This window comes from Piliocolobus tephrosceles, chromosome 14 (genome assembly GCF_002776525.5).
Source record: "Piliocolobus tephrosceles isolate RC106 chromosome 14, ASM277652v3, whole genome shotgun sequence".
Lineage (NCBI taxonomy): Eukaryota > Metazoa > Chordata > Mammalia > Primates > Cercopithecidae > Piliocolobus > Piliocolobus tephrosceles.
This window is the reverse complement of record NC_045447.1, coordinates 11,190,933-11,216,977: the sequence shown is the minus strand read 5'-3', so window position 1 is coordinate 11,216,977 and position 26,045 is coordinate 11,190,933. Positions and strand designations below refer to the sequence as shown.

Here is a 26,045-nt window from a genome sequence, read left to right as displayed (position 1 = left end):
TTCGTTATTCATTCGTTACATTATATACTATGATTCCGCCCATTTAACCTGTTCTCTCAATAGTTACCCCCGAAAACAGCTTTTGGTAAATTTAATTTTCGTTCCTGAGAAAAACCTCTTTGTAAACTTCTAATCGAAGAAAACATCTTCAGCATGATAAAGAAACTGACCACAGACATCTAGTAAATCGCTAGAGGCATGTCAAAGTCAGAGAGCATGTTCCAGTAGTCTGTCTTACATACGTGGCACAATGGAGATGTCAACAAAGCTGCAATAGAGTGACATCAGTCATGCGGGAAAACTGACATCTAACACAGTCTCAGCCGAGACCATGCAAGTTTCAGACATTTATTGTAAACAGTAATTTAATGCCTTATAAGGATTGAGAATGATAGAGTGTTCAATAAGTAGAACTGAGTTAATGGATAAATGATTTGGGGAAAATTGGTCCTTACCTCACAGCATACATCAAAATAAATGATAAGGGATGAACTATAAAAATGAAACATCTAAAAGAATACAGAGGTAAACAGTTTCATTAATGCTGGGATGGAGGACTTTTTGATACTAATCAGGCAAAAGCCATAAAGGGAAAAAAATGAAAAATTTGCTTATGCAAACATTTTAAAACATCTATGTGGCCAAAAATAGCATAGAACAAGTTTAAAAGCAAAAATTTGATCAGAAGAAATTATTTGCAATCTGTTTCAAAGATTTCACAAAAGAATACAATAATCAGAAAACTGGCAAAGGACATAAACAGGTAACCCACAAAATAATTGTAAATGACCAATAAAAATATGAAGAAAAGCTACAATCTAAACGGCATACAGGCCAGGCATGGGGGCTCACGCCTGTAATCCTAGCACTTTTGAGAGGTCAAGGATCACTTGAGGCCAGGAGTTAGAGACCAGCCTGGCCAACATGGTGAAACTCCATCTCTACTAAAAATACAAAAATTAGCCAGGCAAGGTGGCATTCGCCTGTGATCCCTGCTACTCAGGAGGCTGAGACAGGCAAAGCACTTGAACCCAGGAGGCGGAGGTTGCAGTGAGCCAAAATGGCATCACTGCACTCCAGCCTAGGCAACAGAGTGAGACTCCGTCTCAAAAAATAAAATAAAAATAAGTATACAAAGAAACACAAATAAAAACAACGTTGAGATTACATTTTGCCATTAAATTGTAAAGAGGCAATGTTGACAATATAGGGAAGATGGCACCCTCAACCACTGCTGGTGAAACTATAATTTTGTGTCAGTCCTTCTAGATGTCAGATTGGCATTGTGTTGCAAACCCTCGACAATGTACATACCCTTTGACAAAGCAATTTAACTTCTAAGAATTATCCTAAAGAAATAATTGAACAAGTAAGTATGCAAACGTGGAATTAGAAGATGGTAAATGTTATTTACAATAACAAAAAATTGGAAGCAGCCTGATTGTCCAGTATTATTAGTTATGTCTATATAAATAAAAGGGTACAGAGCCAATAACATAGGATTATATTTATTGACATGTAAAAAAGTTATTGTCAAAGCAAGCCACAAAATATATTCAGTGTATTCAATATAATTTCATCTTATTAAGAAAAATACATATGTATATGCATGGGGGGAAAAAAAATACCAAAACATGGATGGATTCTAGATGAATTGTGCCTGTTACAGGGGTAACAAAAAGAAGGGGGTTCCTCTAGGGGGCACCAACTCCCAAATATTGTGGAAGTTTCAGCCCAGAAAGGAGAGGTACTTGGTACCCGTTTTAGGAACAGCTGAACTCACTGGTTCACTGGTTATTTTTCCTACACCCCAAAGGCTTCCTGGATGCTTCCACGATGTGAATTTAGACAGCGTGTCTTTTCGAATGAGAACATGCAGCCACAGCCCTTGGGTGTATGCTTTTAACAATGATTTTTCTGGTTCTTTGGCCTCTGGTTCACTGCCAGCTTCATGTTTTCTTTCTGAATAAGCCTCTTAATGTCACAACTTTGTTCCATTACAGAATGCAACTGCTCTGCCTGGTACTTGGCGAAGAACAGACGTGCACTTAGAGAACCCGGAATACCACACCAGATGGTATTTCAAATATTTTTTGGGACAAGGTAATTATGCTATTGTGGTGGTAGGGAAGAAAGGGTATTCAAAATGGAAGTTAGTGTTAGTATAATTTCTGGTATCCTATATGAGTGAAACTAGCCATTTTAGAAACACTAACATCAGGGCATTTCACTTCAAGGTCAGTAGTAAGCTTTGTAGGTTAAAGGATCCAATTCAGAGTCTCAGCCCAGTTCAGAGTCTCAGCCCTAAGAGTTTTTGCTCATAGTTTCCTTTTTTTATGGACAGTCATTTTTATTCCTAGAGAGCTAAAGGAGATTAGATCATCTGAAAAAGTGATTTGAGAGATAAGACGGATTTTCCAGGGTGGAAAAACAACTTTAGACTTAACAAGGCAATTGCCCTGTCTATATTGGGTTTTGAATACTTAGTTCAAGGCAATGAGGGAGATAACTGGTTCCCTGAGCTCCAGGGCCTGTATAGAACTAGAGAGACATTAGACTGTAGACTCTGGCATCATTGATACATTCAACCATGACAAGTATTTATCACCTACTACATGCCAGGCAATGTGCAGAGCAATGGGGATACAGTGGCAAAGACACTCATGATATGGGTTTGGATCCTGATCCTGCCATTGTTAATCAAAGGACCTTACCCTAGCTACTCTCCATTTCTCTGAGACTCGGTTTTCCTTTCTGTAAAGTGGAGATATTACGAGTGCGTATCTAATAGGTTTGAATGGAAGTTTCAGTGAGATATGCAGGAATAACACTAAGCCCAGTGCCTGACGCATACTAACAGCTCAGTCATTAATAGCTGTGTACATTTAAAGTGAAGGGCTCAAGTGAAAATATACAGAAAGGTGGAAAACAGGAGTGTGGCTAATTACAAAAGATTTGGGGAATGGAAGAATAATCACTACTTTGGGATTCAAAATGAGTTAGAGAAATTTTTTCTCAGGCTAATGTATTCATTTGTAGATATGATGCTTGAACGACAAAATGAGAGTGAGCAGACCTAAATGATGCCTTTAAAGAAATCTGACTCTGTATTATTGTAAGAAGTTCCTTTTTTTGGCCAGGCAAAATTTATTGGTGTGTGGGGGATATAGAAGCATTTATTTTAAAAAAGGAAATCAGCAGGAAAGCCGTCATCTTCCCAAATGCTTGCAAGTAGTGCTCAGACCAGTGAGGACTTTAGAGAAAAACGGTGCCATGAGTTTGGATGCCTTCAGGTGCAGTAACAGAAAACCTGACTCAAACTGGCACAAATAGTAAAGGATATAACAAAAAACCCAGAGGCAGGGCAAGCCCCGGGGTTGGGGGATTCAGAGGCCCAGTAATGTCAAGGACTCAGGCCTTTTCCCTTTCTCTGCTTCCACATCCTTAGTGTGGCAACTTGGCACTTGGGCTGGCCCTGTTCAGGGTCACAAGATGGTTTCAGCAATTCCAGGCATCACTTCTAGACTCCACCAGTCCAGAGGAAGAAGAAGGCAGTATTTAGAAGTGAGGAAGCCTCTCTAAAAGCCCCTTGGCAGATTTCTGCTCCCATCTCATTGGCCAGAATTTGATCACATGTTCATTCCTGAACCAGTCACAAGCAAGGGGAAGAAGAATGCATGATCCCCCAAGAGAGATCAGGTCCATCCCAAGCTGGCTTTGGGATTATTGTTCCCTGAGCATGTGGGAAGGGCTGGACACCACCTGCAGTGTCCTCTACCATCTGTGACTGGCAGGATCAGTTGCATTCTCACTGTTCTAAACCTTTCTTTTCCAGTCCATCAGAACTACATTGGAAATGATGCAGAGAAGAGCCCTTTCTTCTTGTCTGTGACCCTTTCTGACCAAAATAATCAACGTGTTCCTCAATACCGTGCAATTCTTTGGAGAAAAACAGTAAGTATATGGCTTATACTTGATGCAAAATTTATGCATCAGTTTCAGGAGATAACCCCTGTGATGGGGAACTGTGTGCCAGTTTCTTCCAGGGCATGCCTCATAGTCTTCTTGTGATTCACCTCTGAGAAGTTGACAGTGCCTTTGCCCAAAGCACCTTATTTTCTGCACCAGGAGACTGTTTCCTGGCTTTTAAAAAATAAAAATAAAAAAACTTACTTATTTTATGCTTGCCAATTACAGCAGTCTAGTCTCTTCTGGTTTAAATATTTTCTTTGAGATGACTCTGTCTCTTTTGGGCAAAGAATCAAGCCTTTCCAATTTTTTTGCCACCTCCTGCTCCTCTTGCAGTTGGTATTTGTGCACATGGGGAGGGGGCTTATGAGACTTAATGGTCGCAGAAGAGAACCGTGGATCCACATGGGCGCTCTGAGTTCTGTCTGATTTCCATTTTGGAGTGACTAATCCAACCTCTGAACTCGTGACCACAGAAATATAATTGATTCCTCTGGCTCTTTTGGGTCATTGGAAAGCATCTGCCCCTGAAACCCATGGTGCCACCTATTTGCCTCTTGTTGTAAAGTCACTCCTTGTCCTGATCCCAGGTCTCCGCTAGTCTCTGAATCTCTCAGAAGCTCTCCATCCCCTCCTGGGGCACATCCTCTATGAACCATAGGTCAGATGTGAGGAGGCAGGACCATTGCCATAGGCCTGCATGTGTCATACTTCTGGTCATTAACACTTGCAGCCACTGAGTTGCTACCCTTCACCAAGTTCAAACCAGGTGCTGCCTGGACTTAAGATTCCTGTGCAAGGCCATGCCCGGGAAGGGGCCTCTGATTCAAATGCTCTCAAGTGCCTCCAGGTCTTCCCTTGGCAGATTTACAGCATCCCACAATGCCTTCAAAAGCCTGTCCTTGGCATGGGGGCATCAAGGACCCTGGCATCCACCTCTTGGCCGGCCTTCCTTCCTTCCATCCTTCTCTCCTTCCTTCCCCTCATCCTTCCTCCCTCCCACCCCTCCTTCGCCCTCCCTCTCCCTCCCTCCCTTCAAGGCAGGAGAGGGTGGGTTTCCCCCTTCTTCCACCTTCCTGGAGTGGACTTTCTCAACGTCTATCTTCTTCCTCCAGGAAGTAGCAGTCACATCCTCACTGAGATGACTGCCATGTATGAGGGGAGACAGAATGAGACAAATACAGGGGGAACATTTGCTTATTTTAATTTCCAAAGATACTGTCTGTATGACATTGTAAGTTGTGATAAGCACTCTGAAGATAGAGAATGACAGAGCGTGCTGCAGGAGCCCTGCTTAGATGAGAGAGTTTAGGGAAAGCCTCCTGAGGCGGCGCCCAGCAAACAGAAGCCTGAAGGATGGAAGGAAACCAGTCATTTGACGAGTAGAAGGGGAATCAGGGAGTGTTCCAGGTAGAAGTAGCAACAAATGCGAGACAAACAAGGGTTACTCGTACCTGGTATTAGAGAAGTCAAGGACGTGAAATTTAAGCCCCAGGACCGCTGTGAAGGCAGCACAGGGGCAGGGCATGATGAAAAGTGCCAGTGCCTTCACCCAACACCTCTTCCCTTGGCCTTCAGTTATGTGTCAAAGACAGTGAGAGGGTTCCCAGCCGTTGATGGAAGTGCTGAAGGGAGGGAGGAACTGAGAAATCAAAAGTGAGCATTGGCACAAGGGGTCAGTTATTAAGCCCCTTTTGGCCTAAAATAGTGCTAGAGGCTATGGGAAGTCCACAGAAGTATGTGACTCAGCCCTCGCACTCCCAACTGCCAGCATATCTCTTCTAGGTTATAAAGCAGTTATAAAACTAGCTAGGCCCGGCACAGTGACTCATGCCTGTAATCCCAACATTTTGAGAGGTCAAGGTGGGAGGAGCACTTGAGCGCAGAAGTTCAAGACCACCCTGGGCAACATAGCGAAACCCTGTCTCTACAAAAAATAAAATAAAAACTTAGCCATGCATGGGGGCTTACACCTGTAGTCCCAGCTCCTTGGGAAGGTAAGGCAGGAGGGTGGCTTGAGTCCAGGAGTTCAAGGCTGCAGTGAGCTATGATTGCACCAGTGCACTCCAGCCTGGGCAACAGAGCAAGACCTTGTTGCTACAAAATCAGAGAGAGAGAGAGAGAGAGGAAGAGAAAAGAAAAGGAAGGAAGGAAAGAGAGAGAAGAAGGGAAGGAAAGAAGGAAGGAAGCAAGGAAGGAAGGAAAGAAAGGAAGCGGGAGAGGGAGGGAGGAAGGAGAAAACAACTAGCTAAACATAACTCTATGCAGTCTTGCATATCTCTACTGTGTTTCTTCTAAATACACAGAAATGGCTCACACAAATAAAATATGAAAAATGATTTGTACTTATTGTAAAAATTCCATCCAAACAATATAGCAAGTGAAAAGAATTCAACTACTCAGAGATAATCACTGCAACAGGCTTCTAGACATCCGTTCATGTAGACACACACCTGCACACATACACCTGTTACACAGGGTAATCTTCGACGTGCACTTCTGCATCCTGACTGTGCTCACTGGGTGTTGCCTGATATGTACATGCACTTGACTCTACCTGAGCATTTGGTATTTCTGCTGAACACAGAACCATTTTTCTTGAACATTGACTGGAAGCTACAAAAAGGAGGAGATAAGGAAGAGTTTTACCAGTTTGTGGTGAAGAAAAACACAAACCCACAATCCCAGGAGCCTTGGGTTTCACACCCACGTGGGCAGGTCACGAAGGTGTCACTGTCACCCAGTGCAGCACTGGAGCCCTCTGCTGTGCCACACATTTCCCCTGAGCTGCCCTTGGCTTCTCTTTAAAACTGCCTTTGGGCTGGGCATGGTGGCTCATGCCTATAATTCCAGCACTTTGGGAGGTCAAAGCAGAAGGATTACATGGGACCAGGAGTTTGAGACCAGCCTGGGCAACGTAGTGAGACCCTGCCTACTACAAAAAAAGATAAAAATAAAACTGCCTTTGATGTGTTAGATAAGAGGAAAAGGTAGACAAGGTAGGATCTGAGCTAGAGGGGCAGATTCAAGACAATCTCCTACACAGGGGATGCAGTGTAGGCTGGGGCCAGTTAAAAAGCAAAGCCCCAGAAGAACTTGGGTTTCAATGGGAAGGATCTGTAGAATCAGAAAACATGCATTTCTATCTTAATATTCCTCTATAATATTGGAAAGAAATTTAAACTCTGTAACACAAACTACAAAAAGAAAAGCTCGGCCCAGTTTCCGTGGCTAATGGAGAACCCATAACAAGGGCTCTCTCTAGTGCAGCTTCTCATCCTCAGCTCCAAAGACATCCTCCTCCCTGGCCTGGAGAGGGGTGAGAGTAGCAGGCCTCCAAGGGTGTAGGCATAAAAGTTTTGTTTATGCAAAGAGACTGTGGGCTTGGAAAGTTCAAAGAACTTCTCTCCCTTACTATTGTTCAGAGCTTGGACAGATGAATTGGCAGGTGTATCCCAATAGCACAAGAAAAATCACATTTCTTTGCCTGTTCCCTAAAAGAAACGTTCTTACCCTCCTCTAGCCGTTTGTGCTGACAATTTTATTACTAGTCAAAATCAGGAAGAAAGTTTTAAATGTGCAGTATATGATAATCCCGATTGCTAACTGTGTAGTGTGAAGCCTTTGTGGATTCTAAATCTATGTCACCTCTTCTTAGACGATTAGGAAGAGAATAACACTCATCTGTTCCGGGTGGTGTGGACGTGAGACTGAATCAGTTAGGCAATTCTTCTTTCCCTTTTTAGTCAAAATATATTCATTGAGTATTCCTATGAATGAGTCATAGTTGGTACTCATTTAGGAGAGAAGAGACTTTAAATAAGAAAACACAGATAAATATAAAAGCATGCATTATGAAAACCTCTCTGAAAGATTCAGGGGATTTCTAGTTCCAAAAGTTTTTGACTGGGAGACATTATTTTTGGGTCCCATTGAACATGTGGAGACTGTTGTCTTATAGTCTTTGAGGCTTATTTGATGCTTGGCTCAGAGACCAAATTCCCAGCCAGGCACAGTGGCTCATGCCTGTAATCCCAGCACTTTGGGAGGCTGAGACAGGCAGATCAACCTGAGGTCAGGAGTTTGAGACCAGCCTGGCCAATATGGCAAAACCCCATCTCTACTAAAAAATTAGCCGGGTGTGGTGGCGCATACCTGTAATCCCAGCTACTTGGGAGGCTGAGGCAGGAGAATCACTTGAACCCAGGAGGCGGAGGTTGCAGTGAGCAGAGAGCGCACCACTGCACTCCAGCCTAAGAGACAGAGCCAGACTCTGTCTCAAAAAAACAAAAACAAACAAACAAAAAAAAACAGAAAAACAAATTCCCTCCTCATCTGGTTCAGATGGCTCAGGTGCTCTCCATAATACCTAAGACACTGAAGACCTGTATATTGAAGGCCATGCTGAAATCCACACATGTTGGGGTGGAGAGAGCCTGGAAGTCGCTATCAAATGTGAGCAAGATTGTTTTCAGTCATAGAATGTGTTTATTCATATACATGCTCCTTGAGGAGAAAAGAGAAAGACTGGGCATGGGTTTTTCTTTGAATGACCAGAGAGGCTCTTTTGGAGAAGGAAGTTGTAGAACTTGTCACTGATTTGATGTTTGGACTTTTCCAGGGTACCCAGAAAATATGCCTTCCCTACAGTCCCACAAAAACTCTTTCTGTGAAGTCCATCTTAAGGTGAGTTCTAATGGGTAGAAAGCCTATGCATGGATTTGGAGCCCTTTATACACTGTTTTTTCCTGTAATCATTCTGATGTTAACTTTCCATCGTCTTGAGCCTTGACTGTGTGTGAGACGTTTTGCTAAGCACTTGGCATGATATGCATCACCTCATGTCATCATCACAGCAACCCTGTAGGGCAGGTGCTGTGACTGTGCCCATTTTATAGATGAGGAAATAGAGGTTCAGAGAGAGAAAGCCAAGATCACGTAGCAAATGTGTAGTGGAACCAAGGCCTGAGTCCAGATCCAACTGATTTTGAGCATTGCTCTTAGACATCTCTCCATACTACATTAGTTGCCAGCTTCTTTTTTCTTGCACACACTCAGATACTTTAGTTTTATAAAGATAATCAAGTAATATTTTTCCTTCCACTTTTTCCACCTTGAAATAGAAACCCAGATGTCAGCAAAGAATGTACTTATTCTTCGCCAGACAGAACGTTAAATGGATGGAACATCTGGCTGCTGCCTGCTCAGCCGCCTCTTGTGCCCCCACCCTCCCACCTCCCTCTCAATCTCTCTCCCATGCTTAGGTGGCAGCCTCCCCTAGGGATTGCTACCACTTGGATCCAGCCTGTTGCTTTGTTACCAGCTAAGATGTTACATCATAGTAATGGTAGCTTCTGTTTGTCAGGCACTGTGCTGAATGCTTTATGAATGTTCTCTGAGTCAATCTTTAAACTAGCTCCACAAAGTAGATCTGTTATTATCTCCACTCCACTTATCAGGAATTGGAGCCTCAGAGAGGTGAAGGGATCTGACAAAGAGCTCAGAGCTGGTAAATCAAGAGCTGGAGTCCTGTGACTCCAGAATTTGGGCTGTTTAACCACTAATGCCCTATTGTGTGAAGGACAAAGCTTACCTCATAGCCCTGGTGATTTCCTCTCTATTCATCTGCAGCTACATAGTGGTAGATGTGTTTCCAGTGTTCCCAGGTGACATGTAATAGCTACAACTCATTGTTACCAAAATGGCTCTTACAGCGACAAACTTGACTATATCTATTGGGGATTGCATCTCCCTGATTAAAAGGCACCAAGGCCAGGCTCAGTGGCGCACGCCTGTAATCCCAGCACTTTGGGAGGCCGAGGCAGGTGGATCATGACGTCAGGAGTTCGAGACCAGCCTGACCAATATAATGAAACCTGTCTCTACTAAAATACAAAAATTAGCCAGGTGGGGTGGCACACACCTGTAGTCTCAGCTACACGGGAGGCTGAAGTGAGAGAATTGCTTGAACCCGGGAGGTGGAGGTTGCAGTGAGCCAAGACCACTCCATTGCACTCCCGCCTGGGTGACAGAGTGAGACTCCATCTCAAAAAATAAAAATAAAAAAAAAAAGAACCAAGATTAAGAAGTGAAAAACGTTATATCCCACTTTCAAGCTTAATTTGGTCTGCAGATTGCAGACCTCTTCCTGTCTGCTCTGTGCCTTCTGATTTTTCTTCTGAGCAGTTCTAAAGCCTGAGTTAAGCCTCTCCACCAAGAGGCTAACATTTTTCCTGAGCACAGAAACATCCTGCTGCTTTCAAGAAACTATAAATCTTAATTTGCTTGGAGAGTAATACCTTAAATTATACTGGTTTAAGGTTTCTGTGAATTCTTTTTTCTAAAAAGAAGTTTACTCTAGCTCCTTTCTTCTCTGTTTAAAAACTAGGCCTTTCATTTTGTTATAATTTCATTTAGTCTTATGAGCGAGGCTTAGCTTTTCAGTACACCCGCATAGCCAGAGCAAGGTACAGCAAGATTTTAAAGATACAACAAACTACACATTCTATAGTTGCTACCAGCAAAGATTTTATCTTCTTTTGTTACAAGAATGAGAACTTGAAAACTTAAAAGGAAATTAAAGTATAAATACTGTAAAGTCACATAAGCCTGGATTCAAGTCCTGTCTCTGCTCTTTACCAGATTTTTATCCTGTTATTTAACTTCTGAGTTTCAATTTCCTCATCTTTAAAATGGAGCTAAAATACTACTTGCCTCATAAGAACTAAATGAGACAATTCATGAAAAGCATTTATCACAGTGTCTGGTGTGTTGTAAGTACTCTAGAAGTTCGTTATTATTTTTAATTTTCACTTATAAACATTGGAATATTAGCTGAAAGGAACTCTAGAGATCATCTATTTCAATCTCCTTATTTTACCTCTATAGGAACTTAGGTTCAAGGGAATTTACATTGCTTGTCCAAAGTAAAACATTGTAAAAAGTCTTGTTAAGGATGGTCTTTTGCCCTATGTGGCATAGAAATTTCAGTCAAATCTTAATTACATTCATCACTTTTAGTAAATAAAAATAAGAACCTGGAAGAGTAGCCAAGGTTACTTGAAACAGATGTTCCTGGTTTCTCTCTCCTTCTCTTGTGAGTGTCACTAGGAGCCAGTTATATGTACATGTCAAGTACATGTGGTATTGGTTACTTTCATCTGTTTGTTCATTGATCACTTATTTGTTGATTTGTATCTTCTGAGTGAGTGTCAGGCCCTTTAGGGAAAACAGCTGTGATTTTTCTAGAAGCTACTTTTTAGCTTCTCTGAAGAACCAAGTCTTGCTCTATATTATGTAAGTTTCCAGCATGCTGCAGCTCATCCTGTCCATTCTATTTCAGTGCCATGAATCTGGACAAATTTGAGAAAGGCCCCAGGGAAATTTTTCATCCTGAAATACAAAAGGTAACAGAAAATTTTATGCTTCATAATGATACAAAATGGATAACAGTGTTAGAATAGAGCTGACAGGTCATCAGTAATCCTTAGCCTAGGATACAAAGCGAAATCACCTATGCAACTTAAAAAAAACCATCATGGTAGAACCTCACACCTAAGGTTCTGATTTGATGGGTGTAGGGTAGGGCCTGGGTATCTGTGTTTTTCAGAAGTTCCTCAAGTGATTCTGATGCATAGCCACTCCTGAGAACCGCAGAGTTGTCCTCAGTCCACGAACCAATAGGGTGTACATTCAGAAAAATCTTATTGGCTTAAAAGCCACCCTTTTTACTGAGTAATATAGAATTGTGTGGAATGTTAAAGAATTTTTTTTTTTAATTTGAGACAGGGTTTCGCTCTGTAGCCCAGGCTGGAGTGCAATGGTGCGATCTCGGCTCACCGCAACTTCCACCTCCCGGGTTCAAATGATTCTCCTGCCTCAGCCTCTCAAGTAGCTGGGATTACAGGTGCCCACCTCCATGCCCAGCTAATTTAGTAGAGACAGAGTTTCACCATGTTGGCCAGGCTGGTCTCAAACTCCTGACTGCGGGTGATCCACCCGCCTCAGGCTCCCAAAGTGCTGGGATTACAGGCGTGAGCCACCATGCCCAGCCCGGAATGTTAGGGAATATTAAAGAGATTTTTTTAAAATTAATAAATCAAAACGTGGTTGATTGAGCTCTTACTCATGTAGTAGACTGTACTGGGTACCATCAAGGATAAAAGGTATCCAGAAAGCCATCCCTATTTTCTTAGATCTTATTGTTAAGGGAAAACAGTCTGCCTTGGGAGTGAAAAAAATTTAGTCATAATTTAGGTGATGGTTTATCAGAAAAATGTCAACCAAACTTTTGTCTTGTAGTTATAACCAATTTAGCTTTGAAACTTACAAACACAGCCGGCACTAATAGTGTGCCTGTCATGTGTGAAGCTAAGATTGAAGTAGTTGGGTACGCCAGGGATGGGCGACAAGGGAAAAGGCTGGAGAGGCAGGCTAGAATTCTATCCAGGAGGCAGCAGGGAGCCAGTAGAACCTTTAAGCAGGGATCATCATGCTCAAATTTGCTTTTAGGTAAATAGTAAGAGGAGGATTGATTGGAACATGAACAATTTTTGCTTGCATGTCTTTAAAATATGGTTAGCTTTTAAAATAAGGTTATTGACTCTTGGCTTACCCCAAATATAGAGAGTTGTGAATTCCCATATCTTTTGTTTTGATGTAATTTTTAAAATAGTATTTACACCCAGCCTTAACCTCAGACAGAACTCAGGCAAAAATGGATATGTTAGGTTAAACTGTGAGCGACTTCAAGCCATCCAGGCTTATTACAAGTGATACTTCATAGCAAATTTTAAAAGAAACTAGAATTATAAATATGTGAGTGCCCGTGTGCTCTTATGACTTCACTCACACAGGTTATTATTCCTAATCCTTCTTTAAGCCTTGGTCTGATCCCCCACACCAACTCTGCTTCCCAGACACTGAGCCCCCAAACCCACAGAGCCAGCTCTGTGACACTTCTTTCTGCCTCTTGCTACTGAGCCAGTTCCCTCAGCAGAGCTCATCTCTGCTCAGTCATCCCTGTCTGATTTCTCTAGAAGAGGAAAAGAAAAAAAAAAAAGATATAGCAACATTCTGCCTATTTATATCACAACTCTGTGCCTGTTTTTACCAAACAAAAGGTACTTTTATGCTTTCCTATATTTGTGTTTTGGCTCTTTTCCCCTTAACAAAAGAAACCGTTTGTGAACTTTCCCCTTGTCCTCCGTGTGTGTGAGTGTGCATGTATGTGTGAATTTGCACATGTGTGTGAGGCTCAGAGATGCAGGATGAAGGCTGTCATCACATTTCTGTAGATTTCTCTTAGGAACAGTTGAGCAACAGGCTTTAGGTAGAGAGGAAAGAGTTCTTAAAAATGGTAGGAGCCAGAGAGTAAACAGAAAGTAAACCAATTGTGCTATAAAGAAGGCATCTTTCCACAAAGAGGGAAGGTGGCTGGTGCTGTTTTTAAATGTTATTTGTCTGTTTCTGGCTGCTATACTGTAGTGACATTTTCCTTGACCAAAATCCAGAAGCAATGTGTGATTAAGCTAGCTTTAAATGGATAGAGAAATCAGGGTATCTGTGTGTTTCTTCCCATTCCTACCCATCAAGTTTGTTTCCCAATAGTTGTGATATGTTTCCTAAATGACCAGGTATTTTATAAAAACCGGTAGAACTAAATTTGATTTTTAAAACATTTCTAGGTTTAAAAAGTGTATGTAAAATCACTCTCCCAAATCTCATATATATGAAAAAAAATCAAAGTCAGCCTCAAACTAATGATTAGAATCATGCATACATCAAAAGCAATGCCAGTAGGACTGTATTAATAAACACCATTACTGGCCAAAATTATACCTTCTGGGCTAAAATTACACACTAGAAAGCAGCAAAAAGAGGACTTCCAATGCGCACAAATTCAGGAACAAGAATATTTTAAAAATCTGAATTGTGTTAAGTGGGACGTTGGCAAACCAGGGCAAATTGCAGGACTATTCGCTTCTGAACAAACGTAATCCAAAATACAGAAACTGCAACATAAATGTAACCTGACAGCCTATGACATCCCTCCTGCCTCTACAGCTGAGTGTTGAGACTCTAGCCCTGAGCTCAACCGGGACTCCTGTTGCAAGGCTCTGATTCCTTCAGCCTAGCCCACTGAGGAGCAGCCTGTCTTACCAGGCCAGGGACTGGTTGCAAAACATCCCAGTCCTAATGCTTGCAGGGCTAGTGGCAATTGAGAAGCTGAGAGGTGTGACCCTTTTCTTATTCACCACAGTTAGCATAGAAGGAGCACTAGCCTGGGTGTTAAAAGGACTGGGCATGAGATTCAAAGCTGACACTTACAGGCCACATGACCTTAACTGGAGATCCAGTTCCTCCATCTGTGATTCAGGAATAATTAAACTGCACCCCCCATAGATATAGATATAGATAGATAGATAGATAGATAGATAGATAGATAGATAGATAGATAGATAGATAGAGATAGATATACACCTACTGATGTACCCATAAAAACTAAAAATAAAAAAATTAATAAAAACCACAAGGTGTTGAGAAAGATCATGGAAAGAGAGAATTTTGTAATGACATATACAGTGACATGCAAACATAAAGTCCCAATGTAAAAAATGTATAACATAATTTTATTTTTTCCCAGAATTCAGAAATAATACAGCCAGGCGTGGTGGCTTGCGCTTGTAATCCCAGTACTTTGGGAGGCTGAGGCAGGAGGATCACTTGAGCCCAGGAGCTAGAGACCAGTCTGGGCAATATAGTGGAACCCCATCTCTACAAATAATACAAAAAAATAGCTGGGTGTGATAGTACACGCCCATAGTCCCAGCTACTTGGGAAGCTGAGGTGGGGGGATTGCTTGAGCTCAGGAGGTCAAGGCCTCAATGAGCCAAGGTCGCACCGCTGTGCTCCAGCCTGGGGGACAGAGCCAGACCCTGTCTCTTTAAAAAAACAAAAAAAGAATAAAATAATAAAGATGGCTGAGTTCTGAATGAAAGAGGCTTTCTGTTAAATAAAATGGAGGTTTGTGTGCCTCTTACAGTTCTTTCAGAATTGCCACATCTCCAGCTGACACAGCTCTTCCCCAGAGAGTCTTGGGCCAGAAGGAGGGTGAGGGTCCCTCCAGCCTCCCTGCCTCCATCGTGACCCTCGTTGCCTCTGCACTGTCCCCATGACTCACCTGGGCCATTCCTTCCCCCTCCGCTCAGCCACAGGGGCCCTGTCAGAGCCTTGGCTTTGGTGTCCACTTATCAACCAGAATCTACTTTTTCAGAAGTTCTGGAAAAGATGGGACTTGCCTGTAGTAAGTTTACAAACTTTTATATGGGGCGACTGAGAATGAAAAGGAAAGTAATTTAAGGTTGATTAAATCTCTGTTGTGTACCAGGTCTTCTACACACACTGACAGTGATCTTCACAGGGGTTAAGGCTGATGTTATCCTTGGACCATGGAGAAGGAAGCAGAGACCCAAATAGATTAAATTACTTGTGCCCAAACACAGTTAAGAATGCGACAGCAGGCCTGGTGCGGTGGCTCACGCCTGTAATCCCAGCACTTTGGGAGGCCGAGGTGGGCGGATCACAAGGTCAGGAGATCGAGACCACGGTGAAACCCCGTCTCTACTAAAAATACAAAAAATTAGCCAGGCGCAGTGGCGGGCGCCTGTAGTCCCAGCTACTAGGGAGGCTGAGGCAGGAGAATGGCGTGAACCCAGGAGGCGGAGCTTGCAGTGAGCCGAGATCGCGCCACTGCACTCCAGCCTGGTGGACAGAGTGAGACTCCGTCTCAAAAAAAAAAAAAAAAAAGAATGCGACAGCAGGGATTCAAAGGATTGTTTAGGTTTACTGCTCCATGCTGCTTTTACGAGATGGTATTACAGAGGAAAAAGATCCAAGACTCTTTGCACCCACCTTTGTCGTAGTTGTTGGTTCCCCCCGCCCAAAGCTCCTATAACCAACTTTTAAAAATATTTTCAAAATGTCAGTGTGAGAAAACCGAAGCTTGGCTTTCACAGCAAGTCAAAATGAAATAATTACTGTCATGCCTGGAGGTAACTTTTAAAACTTTATTTGACAGGACTTGCTGGTTCTTGAAGAACAAGAGGTGAGTATTTCTATGGAAATATTTGCGCCTGCTCTGCTTCCATGTTTGTAAATATACTTCTCCTTTCACTGTGAACCCAGACTCTGCTTTCAGCCAAACCTCCCTGTAGATTTGCACAGTGGTACACATTGCATGGAAAGACCTTACTGGCATGTATTTTTAAGGTATATTTTAGAATTTTCTATGCATCTAGCTATAAAGCTATGAAAATAATCAAACTACTTAAATCTGCTTGGAAACATTTAATGTGTTAAGCTTATGATCAGAGTGAGTAATGAGTTTTTAATTTTCATTAAAGTAGGGTGTTTGTGCTTTATTAGGATACTCTTAATACACAAAATGCTGAATTTATTTGCATGTTGCCATTCCCTGTTGTCCGGATTAAAAATATAAACATATTGGATTTTCTAAGTATGTAACTAACATAGGGAAATATCTAAAATATTATCAATAGGCAATGGAGTAAATAAATTATGGTTTATGTATCTTATCTCTCTCAGTAAATAGCAATATCTTTTGTCTTGTTGCTTAGGCCAAACTTGGAAAAGTCCTTAATCCATGTCTTTCTCTCTTATCCTATATCTAAGCTATCAGCACATCCTGGTGACACCTCTTCATAAAATATCCCTAATCCAAACACTTCTCAACACTTCTACCACAACCACTCTGGTGTGGGGATACCACCCCGTCCTCTCTTGCCTGGGCCCTGCAGAGTCTCCTAACTCTTCTCCTGGCTTCCACTCTCACCCTCTCTTCTGGCTTCCAGATAGTAGCCAATTGTCCTATTGAAACATGTAGAATCAGGTCATCTCTCTGCTCAAAACTCTAAAGGCTTCCTGTCCTGTTCAAAGGGAAGCCCCAGATCCTGACCTTGGCCTGCTGGAGCCTGCATGATCTGGCCCCTCTACCTCTCCAGTCGTCAGCTCCAGTGTTTACTGAAAAACACTAACCATACTGAATTCCTTATTCTTCCATCTCCTCAGAAATAGGCTACAGTTCCCACTACTGGGGATGCTTGTCCCCCAGATGTCCTCACTTAATCAGGACCTCTGCTCAGAGAGACCTTCCCTGACCACTCTGTGTAGAACAGTACACCCTGCCTCTCACCCTTAGCCCCTTTACTTTTTCTTTAATGTTGGTATTTTCATTTGTGTGCTTATTATCTGTCTCCCCCATGAGAATAAAAGCACAATGAGAGCAGAGACTTCTTTAATTTTGTGTTCCAAGATCCTAGAACAGTAAAAATAGAAGGTATAGAGTAAACATTTGTTGGTTGAACAAGTGATTGATTGATTGATTGATTGAATGAATACATTATGAAATATTATGATGCCATTAGAAAAAATAAGGTAATAATGCAAAGGATAAATGCTTGAGAGGATGGATACCCCATTCCCCATGATGTGATTATTACACGTTGCATGCCTGTATCAAAACATATCAAAAACCCATAAATATACCTACTAATATATAATACACTATGCACCCTCACAAAAAAGAGTGAGATAGAGCGCCATGGTCTGAATGCTTGTGTCCCCGCCAAAATTCATATGTTAAAGCCTGACTACCGATGTGGTGGTATTAGAAGGTGGGGCCTTGGGAAGTGATTAGGTCATGAGCAGGGAGCCCCTGTGAATGGGATTAGTGCCCTTATAAACAAGGGAGCTTGTTTGCCCTTTCACCTTGTGGGTATGTAGCAAAAAGGTGCCATCCGTGAACCCAGAATAGGTCCCGCCCCAGACACCGAATCTGCCACTGCCTTGATCTTGGACCTCCCAGCCTCCAGAACTGTGAGAAATAAATTTCTGTCGTTTTTAAGCCACCCAGTCTATAGTATTTTGTTATAGCAGCCCAAATAGACCAAGATGTAGACCTTTACTTATTGGCATGGAAAGATTTCCACCACATAGTATTTACTGAAAAAAGCAACTTATGGGACATTATTTACATATAATCCCAATTATGTTTTTATAAACAGATATTTGTATGTATATTCATTCATTCATTCGTTGAACACATACTTATTGAGCGCCTACCATGCATGTACCATGTACTGTTTGAGGCACTGGGGATACATCAATGAGCAAGACAAGGTCCCTTCTTCACGGAGCTCACAGTCTGGTGGGGTAAGACAAGCTAAACAAGTAAACAAACAAACAGAAACATGGTAAGACCAGTAACCCCAAGAGCTGTGAAGAAAGTAATGCATAGTGGTGGAGTGTGTGGCGAGGGGTAGGTTTTTTTACATTGAACAGAGAAGGTTTCTCTGAGGCAGTGACACCTCAGCTGATTCTTGAACATGTAGATGTAAATACAAAGAAGGGGCTGAAAGGATGCACCCCAAATTGTTGGTGGGAGTTACTTTTGGGCAAGATAGTGGAACTGGGGTGGGATGCAGCAGAGAGCAGACAAAGGGAGATGCCAGCTTTTTTTATTTTTTAAGAGAGGGTCTCGCTATATTGCCCAGGCTGACTTCCAACTCCTGGGTTCAAGCGATCCTCCCCTCAGCCTCCTGAGTAGCTGGAACTACAGGCTTATAACACCATGCCTGACTACATTTTAATCCATATTTTGTCCATCTTAGGTTCATGCTTGTTGCAGGAGAATTTATGGATTTCATGTGTAATTTGTAAAAGGCAAAAAGTAAAAATAATCACATTTCCGGTAAAAATTTTAAAAATAAATATACAAAAGATAAAAGGAAAAAAATCACCTGCAGTCACAAAGACGACTGCTATTAACATTTTGGTATATATGTTTGTTACATTTTATATAAAATTAGGTGTATATATAGCTTTTATATGTCCAAATTACTCTGTTCATTAATCTATAGATATTTATTGAGCACCCACCGAGTGCATGCACATGCTTGTTGTAACAAACAATAGAGAAAATGTACCGATAGGAAATGTGAACGCTCCCCCTGCCCTGACCTCACCACTTCCAGCCCCTGAAAGAACACCTGTTCACTATTCATTGCATCCTCCTCTGCTTTTTTTGAAACTCCCAAGTTTTGAAAAATAAGTTGTTGATCTCTTTATTTCTCAATTTTATTTCCTTACTAAGGGGATATTAGCTTGAGGCGTGACAAGACTAGTCACTTGTCATGACCGCTTGAAGTGTGAACAATGGCCACGATCCTCCAGAGCTTCTCTGAGAGCTGTGTGGCAAGGCACTCTATTTAATCCTGCTGCTTCTCAACTGGTATAAATTGGGAGCATTTATCCCAATTCCAGCCTATTCTAGTGGTAAACTATTAGCTGCAAAGATGGGCAGGGAATCCAATAAAGAATACTAGTGAGGCTCCTGAAAGGTTAGCACTTTGGTAAAATGATGTCAGTGTCCTGAAACCCATGTTTTGTTTGCTACATAGAGAGGCACCCTCATGAGAGAACACGACATCCCAAGCTGTAATACACATGGAGAGAGGAGAGATGTGTAGGAACATGTGGAACCCTAGAAATATGGAGACGTTGCCTAAACAAGAGTAACGAGGAACCAGGAGTGTCTCATTTTGAATAAGGCCATCATTTCTCAGTTCCAAAAAATTCTTCTGGAATCATTGGGACTTTAGTTTCCCCTCATAGTTTGTTTTTCTCAGAAGAACTATAGTTTGTAGCATACTACTGATTGCCAAGAATGTGACTACATATTTGTTTGTAATCAGGTTGAGTTCTGTCTTGTAAAATTTAGAACTTAGAATATTTAAATTCCATCCAAGTAGGAATGACAGATGTGACCTTATCTGTATGTTGAATGTTTGAGCAAGACTTACATCCTGAGAAAACCCAGTGCCTGTGGATTCCCTCCAGCAGCACGTTCCTCCAGGGACCCAGGTCTGGCCTTGAGACCTTAAGAGCTCTGAATAGCTGGTTAAAATATTACCTGTGACAGTCCACTTGCCCCAATCAAACTGTCCCCTCCTAAAATATGAAATAACTCATTATAATGAGCCATATGTTGATTTCTGGAGATAGGTGAAAACTTTTAGTCATGGACATAATTTGGGAAGTCCTGGACACCATATTACCTAAATGAGGCTCTAAAAGTAGGTTCAAGTACTTAACAAGTACTTCCAGTCTTTTTGGAATCTCCTCCACCGGAAGCAGGAAGAATTCATATGATTTATAATTTAAACTGGGACCCTTTGAGAGTAATTAACAACATCAGGACAACAGATAAAACAGATAAAAGCCAGGGCTCTCCTGGCAAACTTGGACACATTATCTCCCTGCCTTGAAGATCCTACACCCTTGGGGGCACAGGTACTAAAAGACCCCCATCATGCAACACTTGATGCCTTACAGACTTTGCTGTTGTCTGACCCTAATAACTTGTGATGAAGACTTGACAAGACCTTGCAACACCAGTCTTTCTGGAGTCTTCCCCTGAAGCAAAAGAGGCCCTCAGCAGGGATGTGGCAGCATGGTGCCAGTCTCAGAGCAACCCTATAAAAGCTTTTAAAAGCATTGGCCAGTGATCAGGTGGTAGTAGGCCCCAGCTCTGCTTGTACATCTCAGTTTCACTCAAAACTTTTCAGAGAAGATTATGCCATGATATTGGAAAGAATGCCGGATCAAAAGTCAGAAGACCCAAGTTCCAACTCTGGTCTTACTGTTCACTTAGTTCCAGCCATGTGCAGGTCCCTGTCTTCCCTGAACTTCCCTGTCCTGTCTTAAAATAAGAGCATGGACTCAGTGGACTATAGGGTCCTTTCTGGTTTTAGCAGGCTGTCAGTTCATAGTTATGGTGTTGACTAGTCCTTCTGCTCTGACTGGCTAGCTGTCAGCTTAGCTGGACCTGATCCTGGGCCTCCTGACAGCCTCTTGGTTTTTTCTCTAGTCCAGTGGTTCTCAACGTGGGGCCCCTTGGCCAGCAGTATCAGCATCACCTGGAAACTTGTTAGAAATGCAAATTATCAGACCGTATCCCAAACCTACTGAATTGAAAACTCCTGGGGTGGAACCCAGCGATCTTTATTTTGATAAGCCCTTCAGGTGATTCTGATGCCTAGTCAAGTTAGAGAACCACTGCTGTAGTTCCTGCACTATTATTCTAAGAGGGTCATATGTCAGACCCCAAATTACTGTAGGAGCTTTTTAAGGGACCCTTGTGACACGTGCTTGCTGTCATCACTTCCAAAACAGAGAAAGAAAAGTTACAAGCTATAAAACCCTAAAGTGAATAGAGGTCCCTGAAAACGTTCTAAGAAATTTATCAAAAGCTAGTTTGTAAGGAAGCAGCGATCATTTGGAGACATCGTATGAAAAATAAGTTGTTTCTGACAAAGTTTATTTCTTTTCTCATTTATTATGCATACAGTCCCTTATGTCATGAATATTTATTGATCTTTTCCAATGTACTGTGGTCAACACTGGGGATTCAATGGAAAGGAAACAGCGTATGATTTCTCCTGCACAGGACTCAGGTTCTAGTGGCAGAAACAGACAGATACGCAAGTTCAATAAAAGATTTACAGAGTGTAAATAGTGCTTCGAGGAGAATAAACAAGGTGCTCTGATGGAGAATAACAGCAGGAAGGAGGGTGGCTTTATATGGGGAGATCAGGAAAGACTGCTCTGGAAATTGACACTTGAGCTGAAACCTGCATGATGGGAGAGAGCCGGTCATCCCCAGAACTGTGGAAGAGTTCCAGGTGGAGGGGTCAGTTTGGGAGTGTCCTCTCTCTTCCTGTATAGAAAACCACTGTTAGTGATGAGTATGCATCTCAGGTGTGTTGGGGACAGAAAAATGTTGGGATGCACAGCCTTAGAACTTGGATTTTCAGCCAGGCACAGTGGCTCATGCCTGTAATCCCAGCACTTTAGGAGACCAAGGTGGGCGGATCACAAGGTCAGGAGATCGAGACCATCCCGGCTAACACGGGGAAACCCTGCTTCTACTAACAATACAAAAAATTAGCCAGGCATGGTGGCAGGCACCTGTAGTCCCAGCTACTCCAGAGGTTGAGGCAGGAGAATGGCGTGAACCCGGGAGGCGGAGCTTGCAATGAGCCCAGATCGCACCATTGCACTCCAGCGTGGGCGACAAAATGAGACTCTGTCTCAAAAAAAAAAAAAAAAGAACTTGGATTTGCAGATTCTTAATACTCCCAGATCCAGCTATCCTGAATCCTGGCAATCGCCTTGACTTCATATCTCTGACCCGTTGGCCAGTGTGCTTTAAATATCTTTGTCCCTTGTCTACCCTTAATTGACCACCAAGAATTTCTCCATCTAGTGGTGGGTCAACCAATCTTGTAGAGGTTGATTCTCTTCCAACATTTTATTTTGTGTTTATTATGAAATACTTCAGGCATACAAAAAAAAGTATAGAGAATAACATAATGAAGACCTATAAAACCACTACCGGCTGGGCATGGTGGCATACGCTTGTAATCCCAGCTACTCGGGAGGCTGAGGCAGGGGAATAGCTTGAACCAGGGAGGTGGAGGTTGCAGTGAGCCGAGATCATGCCACTGCACCCAAAGTGAGACTCCATCTCAAAAAAAAGAAAAAAAAAAAAAACAAAAACACTACCCAATTTAAGGAAAAAAAAACCAAAACATTAAAAATACGATTGAGTCCCTGTTTACCATTCCCTGACCCTGTTCCTCTGTCTTCCTCCCTTCCCTGTGGAAGCTGCTATTTATCATTTCCACCAGATCAGAATTAATTCAGTTTAAAGTTGGAGGTGGTAGATTGCACATTTGTACCAGCTACTGCTTGCTTTTGGCTTGGGCTTGCTTTTTTTTTTTTTTTGCACATCTGTTTTGTGACTTCTTCAGATTGAGTATCTTTAGGAATTGGGGAAAATGAGCTTTTAGTATAAATTGCCTATAATTTTCATTTCTGTTTCTAAAAGAGTCCACAATATATCAGCCTGAGATGATGTTAAGCTTTGAATTACAATGAACTCTTCTTTGCTGACTGGGATTTGAACTGTTGCTCAGGGGTTGAATGGAAGACAGTGCCAGGCCTATGAGTTCCTGTGGCCATTTGTTGGAACCCTGTTTTGCCACAGAACAGAACTGGTATCCTAGAGATGCCATTAGTAATGAAATTACAAACACACTAATTCATAAAGGCATACAGTCTCATCTGTAAGCTATAAATACCTGTAAAAATGAAGGAATGATTGCTGTTAACATTGGTCAAAACCCGGGTGGATGGGTGGAAGGGTGGAAGGGATCCCCTGACTGTCCATTCTGGTGACTGCCATTGTGCTAAGTCACGAACAGCACGTCTCAGAGCTATTTATGCTGTGATGATAAAATTAACTGTAACACCTTTTGTTATTATCCTAAGGGCTCCGTGAATTTCAAGTTTGGGGTTCTTTTTGCCAAAGATGGGCAGCTCACTGATGATGAGATGTTCAGCAATGGTGAGTGATCTCCTCCCCGCTCTCTGCCGCCAGAGACCCTGTCCTTCCTTGTTGCATTCTTGCCATTTGGAGCTTGTCTGTTGAGTTGGAGTCTTTAATAAACGAAGAGATAGTTTTACACAATTTCAGTGTGAATTTTGTAGGGAGGTTGTTGCCCAGTTTCATTCATTTGGCAAATATTTATTGACCAGCTCGTTTGTACCCAGTCACTGTTTGCACTGGAGAGACAGAAGAACACGTGGGATTTGGAGAATTTGGTTCTGCACAGACCCAAGAGCAGTGGAAGGTTTTTCTGTGATTTTGATGAGAGGAAGAATTATAAGATGGCTTCATCTTCCTAATATTTAACAGTTTTCTTGTTAAATACCTGCTTATTCTGAATGCAAGCAGTCATAACATTTTTGTTTTGCAATAGTAAGCACCTGTGGTCCCACGCTGACAGTAGTAAGCTGGGTTCATCTGATTCTGCAGTTTTCCTTTCCTCGGAGTCCTGGGAATTGTGGGACTTCCTCATGGTCCTCAAGAAGAAGGAAATGTGACTTCCCCATACTGTTTACCACGCATGAATTGGCAGAGCCTGGTTAATTTTCCAGCGATTCCGGTGCATAGTTAGAAAATGAGGACTTGTCGATGCCCATACTTTCCTCATACTCTACCTCTTCCTGCAGAAATTGGAAGCGAGGCTTTTCAAAAATTTTTAAATCTTCTTGGTGACACAATCACTCTAAAGGGCTGGACGGGCTACCGTGGCGGTCTGGATACCAAAAGTAAGCCTGCCTCTTGATCTATTCTGTTTTAATTTGTATAATTTTTGTAAGTTAGCCTGACCCGTGTCTGAACTTATACCAGAGATGGGGGAAGGGATGGACGAGAGAAGACTGGAGGGAGGTGAGTGCCACGCCCTGTTCAACATGGAGTCACAGACTTCTTTGGCACTTCCACTGAGCTTCGTAAAACTAAATAAGCCCTCACAGCCCTGGGCAGTGTCAGAAGTCCTGGTCTGCCCGTGAATATTACTGCTCGGCACCATCTGTGTGCCAGGACTCTGCTGGGCTCTGGGGATGTAAAAGTGGATAAATCAACATAGGGTCCTCCTTTCTAGGAGCTTGCAGTCCGGGGGACATCCAGCAGATGTTATGCAGATAATTGTCAAATGGTTTAGCACTAAGTACAGAAGGCAACTAAGAAGAAAAAGTACAGAGTGCTATGGGGCATTTTGCCTAATCTGGGGGATTAGGGAAGGCTTCTCTGAGCCTTTTTGTGACCAGAGGGAGGAGCGAATTGGAGTAATTGGAGGGTCTTAAGGGGAGAAGAGAATTCCAAGCAGAGAGAACATCTGTGAAGACCTTGAGGCAGAAAAGAACATGTTGTGTTCTAGAAACTAAGAGAATTTGTTTATGGCTGGAGGGAATGAGGCACTGAGAATGATGCAATATGGCCTGGAGTAGGAGAGAGGGCATGACCCTGAAGGGAGTTTTGACGTTATATTAATAAGTCTGCCTTTTATTCTCTGTCGTTAAGGGGTTTCAAGTAGGGGAGTGGTGAGATTAGATCTGTACCTTTGAGCAGACAGGAGAGGCAGAGGAGAAACCTGCTCTCAGAGGCTGTGGCAACAGTCCAAACAAGAGATAGGGTTGCCGTGGGAGAGGGCTACAGGTCAGAAGGAAGACAGGGGGACTAATTCAAGAGCCATTTTCATGGTAGAATTAGCAAATGGAGGATGAAAGAGGAGACAGTACTTGAAGACACTTCAGGGTTTCTGCCCTGGGTAGCTGGGTGGGGCTGGCACCAGCAGTGAGATTGGAAACACCTGAAAGGAAGCATTTTGAGGATGGGAGCCTGAGTGGGGGAAGGTAGGTAAGATTACAAGCTTAGGTTTGGAAGTTCTTTCCCCATCTCATTTTTGTGTAGCCTTGCTAGCTTTTCCCTTTGTTTCTGTTTTTATTTTTATTTTTTGCTTTATTTGATCTTCACAGTCAGTCCTTGAGATAAGTCAGGCAGTGGGTGTGAGGCCCTTTTGGCCTAGTAGTGATAGGCTTCGAGTCCAGGTACCCTCACCCTCTGGGAGCCTCATCTTCCCACCAGCCCAGCATGGCATCACGGATTCTGAATTTGGGAGAGCTAAGTGTGCCCTAACTGACAGATGCAGGGATGGGGAATTGGGCCCCAGTTGTCAAGCTCTAGCCTCACTCGAACACACATAGAGTGCACACGGTGAATTCTTCAATGCCTGCCACTCATACCCCCGCTGCCAACCCTCAGCCTCTCTGTTATGGTCATTACAACCATCCACTGAGCCCTTGATACAGCCAGGCATTCTGCTAAGCACTTTGCGAATATAATCTCATTGAGTCTCCCCAATATCCCTAGGAGTTGGATACAACTTTTATCCTCATTTTCAAATTAAGGAACTGAGGCTCAGAGAGAAGTGAGGTAACTTGTCAAAAGCCACATAGCCAATGACAGATTGAATCCAAGTTGGCCTAATTGTAAAGCCTTTGCTTTTAATCACAAACAATTCTGTCACAAATACCACTTCCTTTTGGTTTATGGACGTAATTGTTTGTGTCATCTTGTGTTAATTTCA

General features: G+C 42.5%; 1 protein-coding gene across 3 annotated transcripts in view; it reads left to right on the top strand.

Annotated features, from left to right (window-relative positions):
- Positions 1 to 26,045, top strand: part of GARNL3 (GTPase activating Rap/RanGAP domain like 3) — a 136,680-nt gene that overhangs the window by 46,497 nt on the left and 64,138 nt on the right. For all 3 annotated transcript variants that reach the window (XR_002732587.1, XM_023217113.2, XM_023217114.1), the window contains 7 exons: positions 2,004 to 2,103; positions 3,836 to 3,954; positions 8,591 to 8,655; positions 11,312 to 11,375; positions 16,049 to 16,075; positions 23,383 to 23,458; positions 24,127 to 24,225. Coding sequence is in view for 2 of the 3 variants with exons in the window: in XM_023217113.2 (XP_023072881.1) it covers positions 2,004 to 2,103; positions 3,836 to 3,954; positions 8,591 to 8,655; positions 11,312 to 11,375; positions 16,049 to 16,075; positions 23,383 to 23,458; positions 24,127 to 24,225 (550 nt within the window). In the remaining variant the exon portion in view is untranslated. The remainder of the gene's footprint in view (positions 1 to 2,003; positions 2,104 to 3,835; positions 3,955 to 8,590; positions 8,656 to 11,311; positions 11,376 to 16,048; positions 16,076 to 23,382; positions 23,459 to 24,126; positions 24,226 to 26,045) is intronic.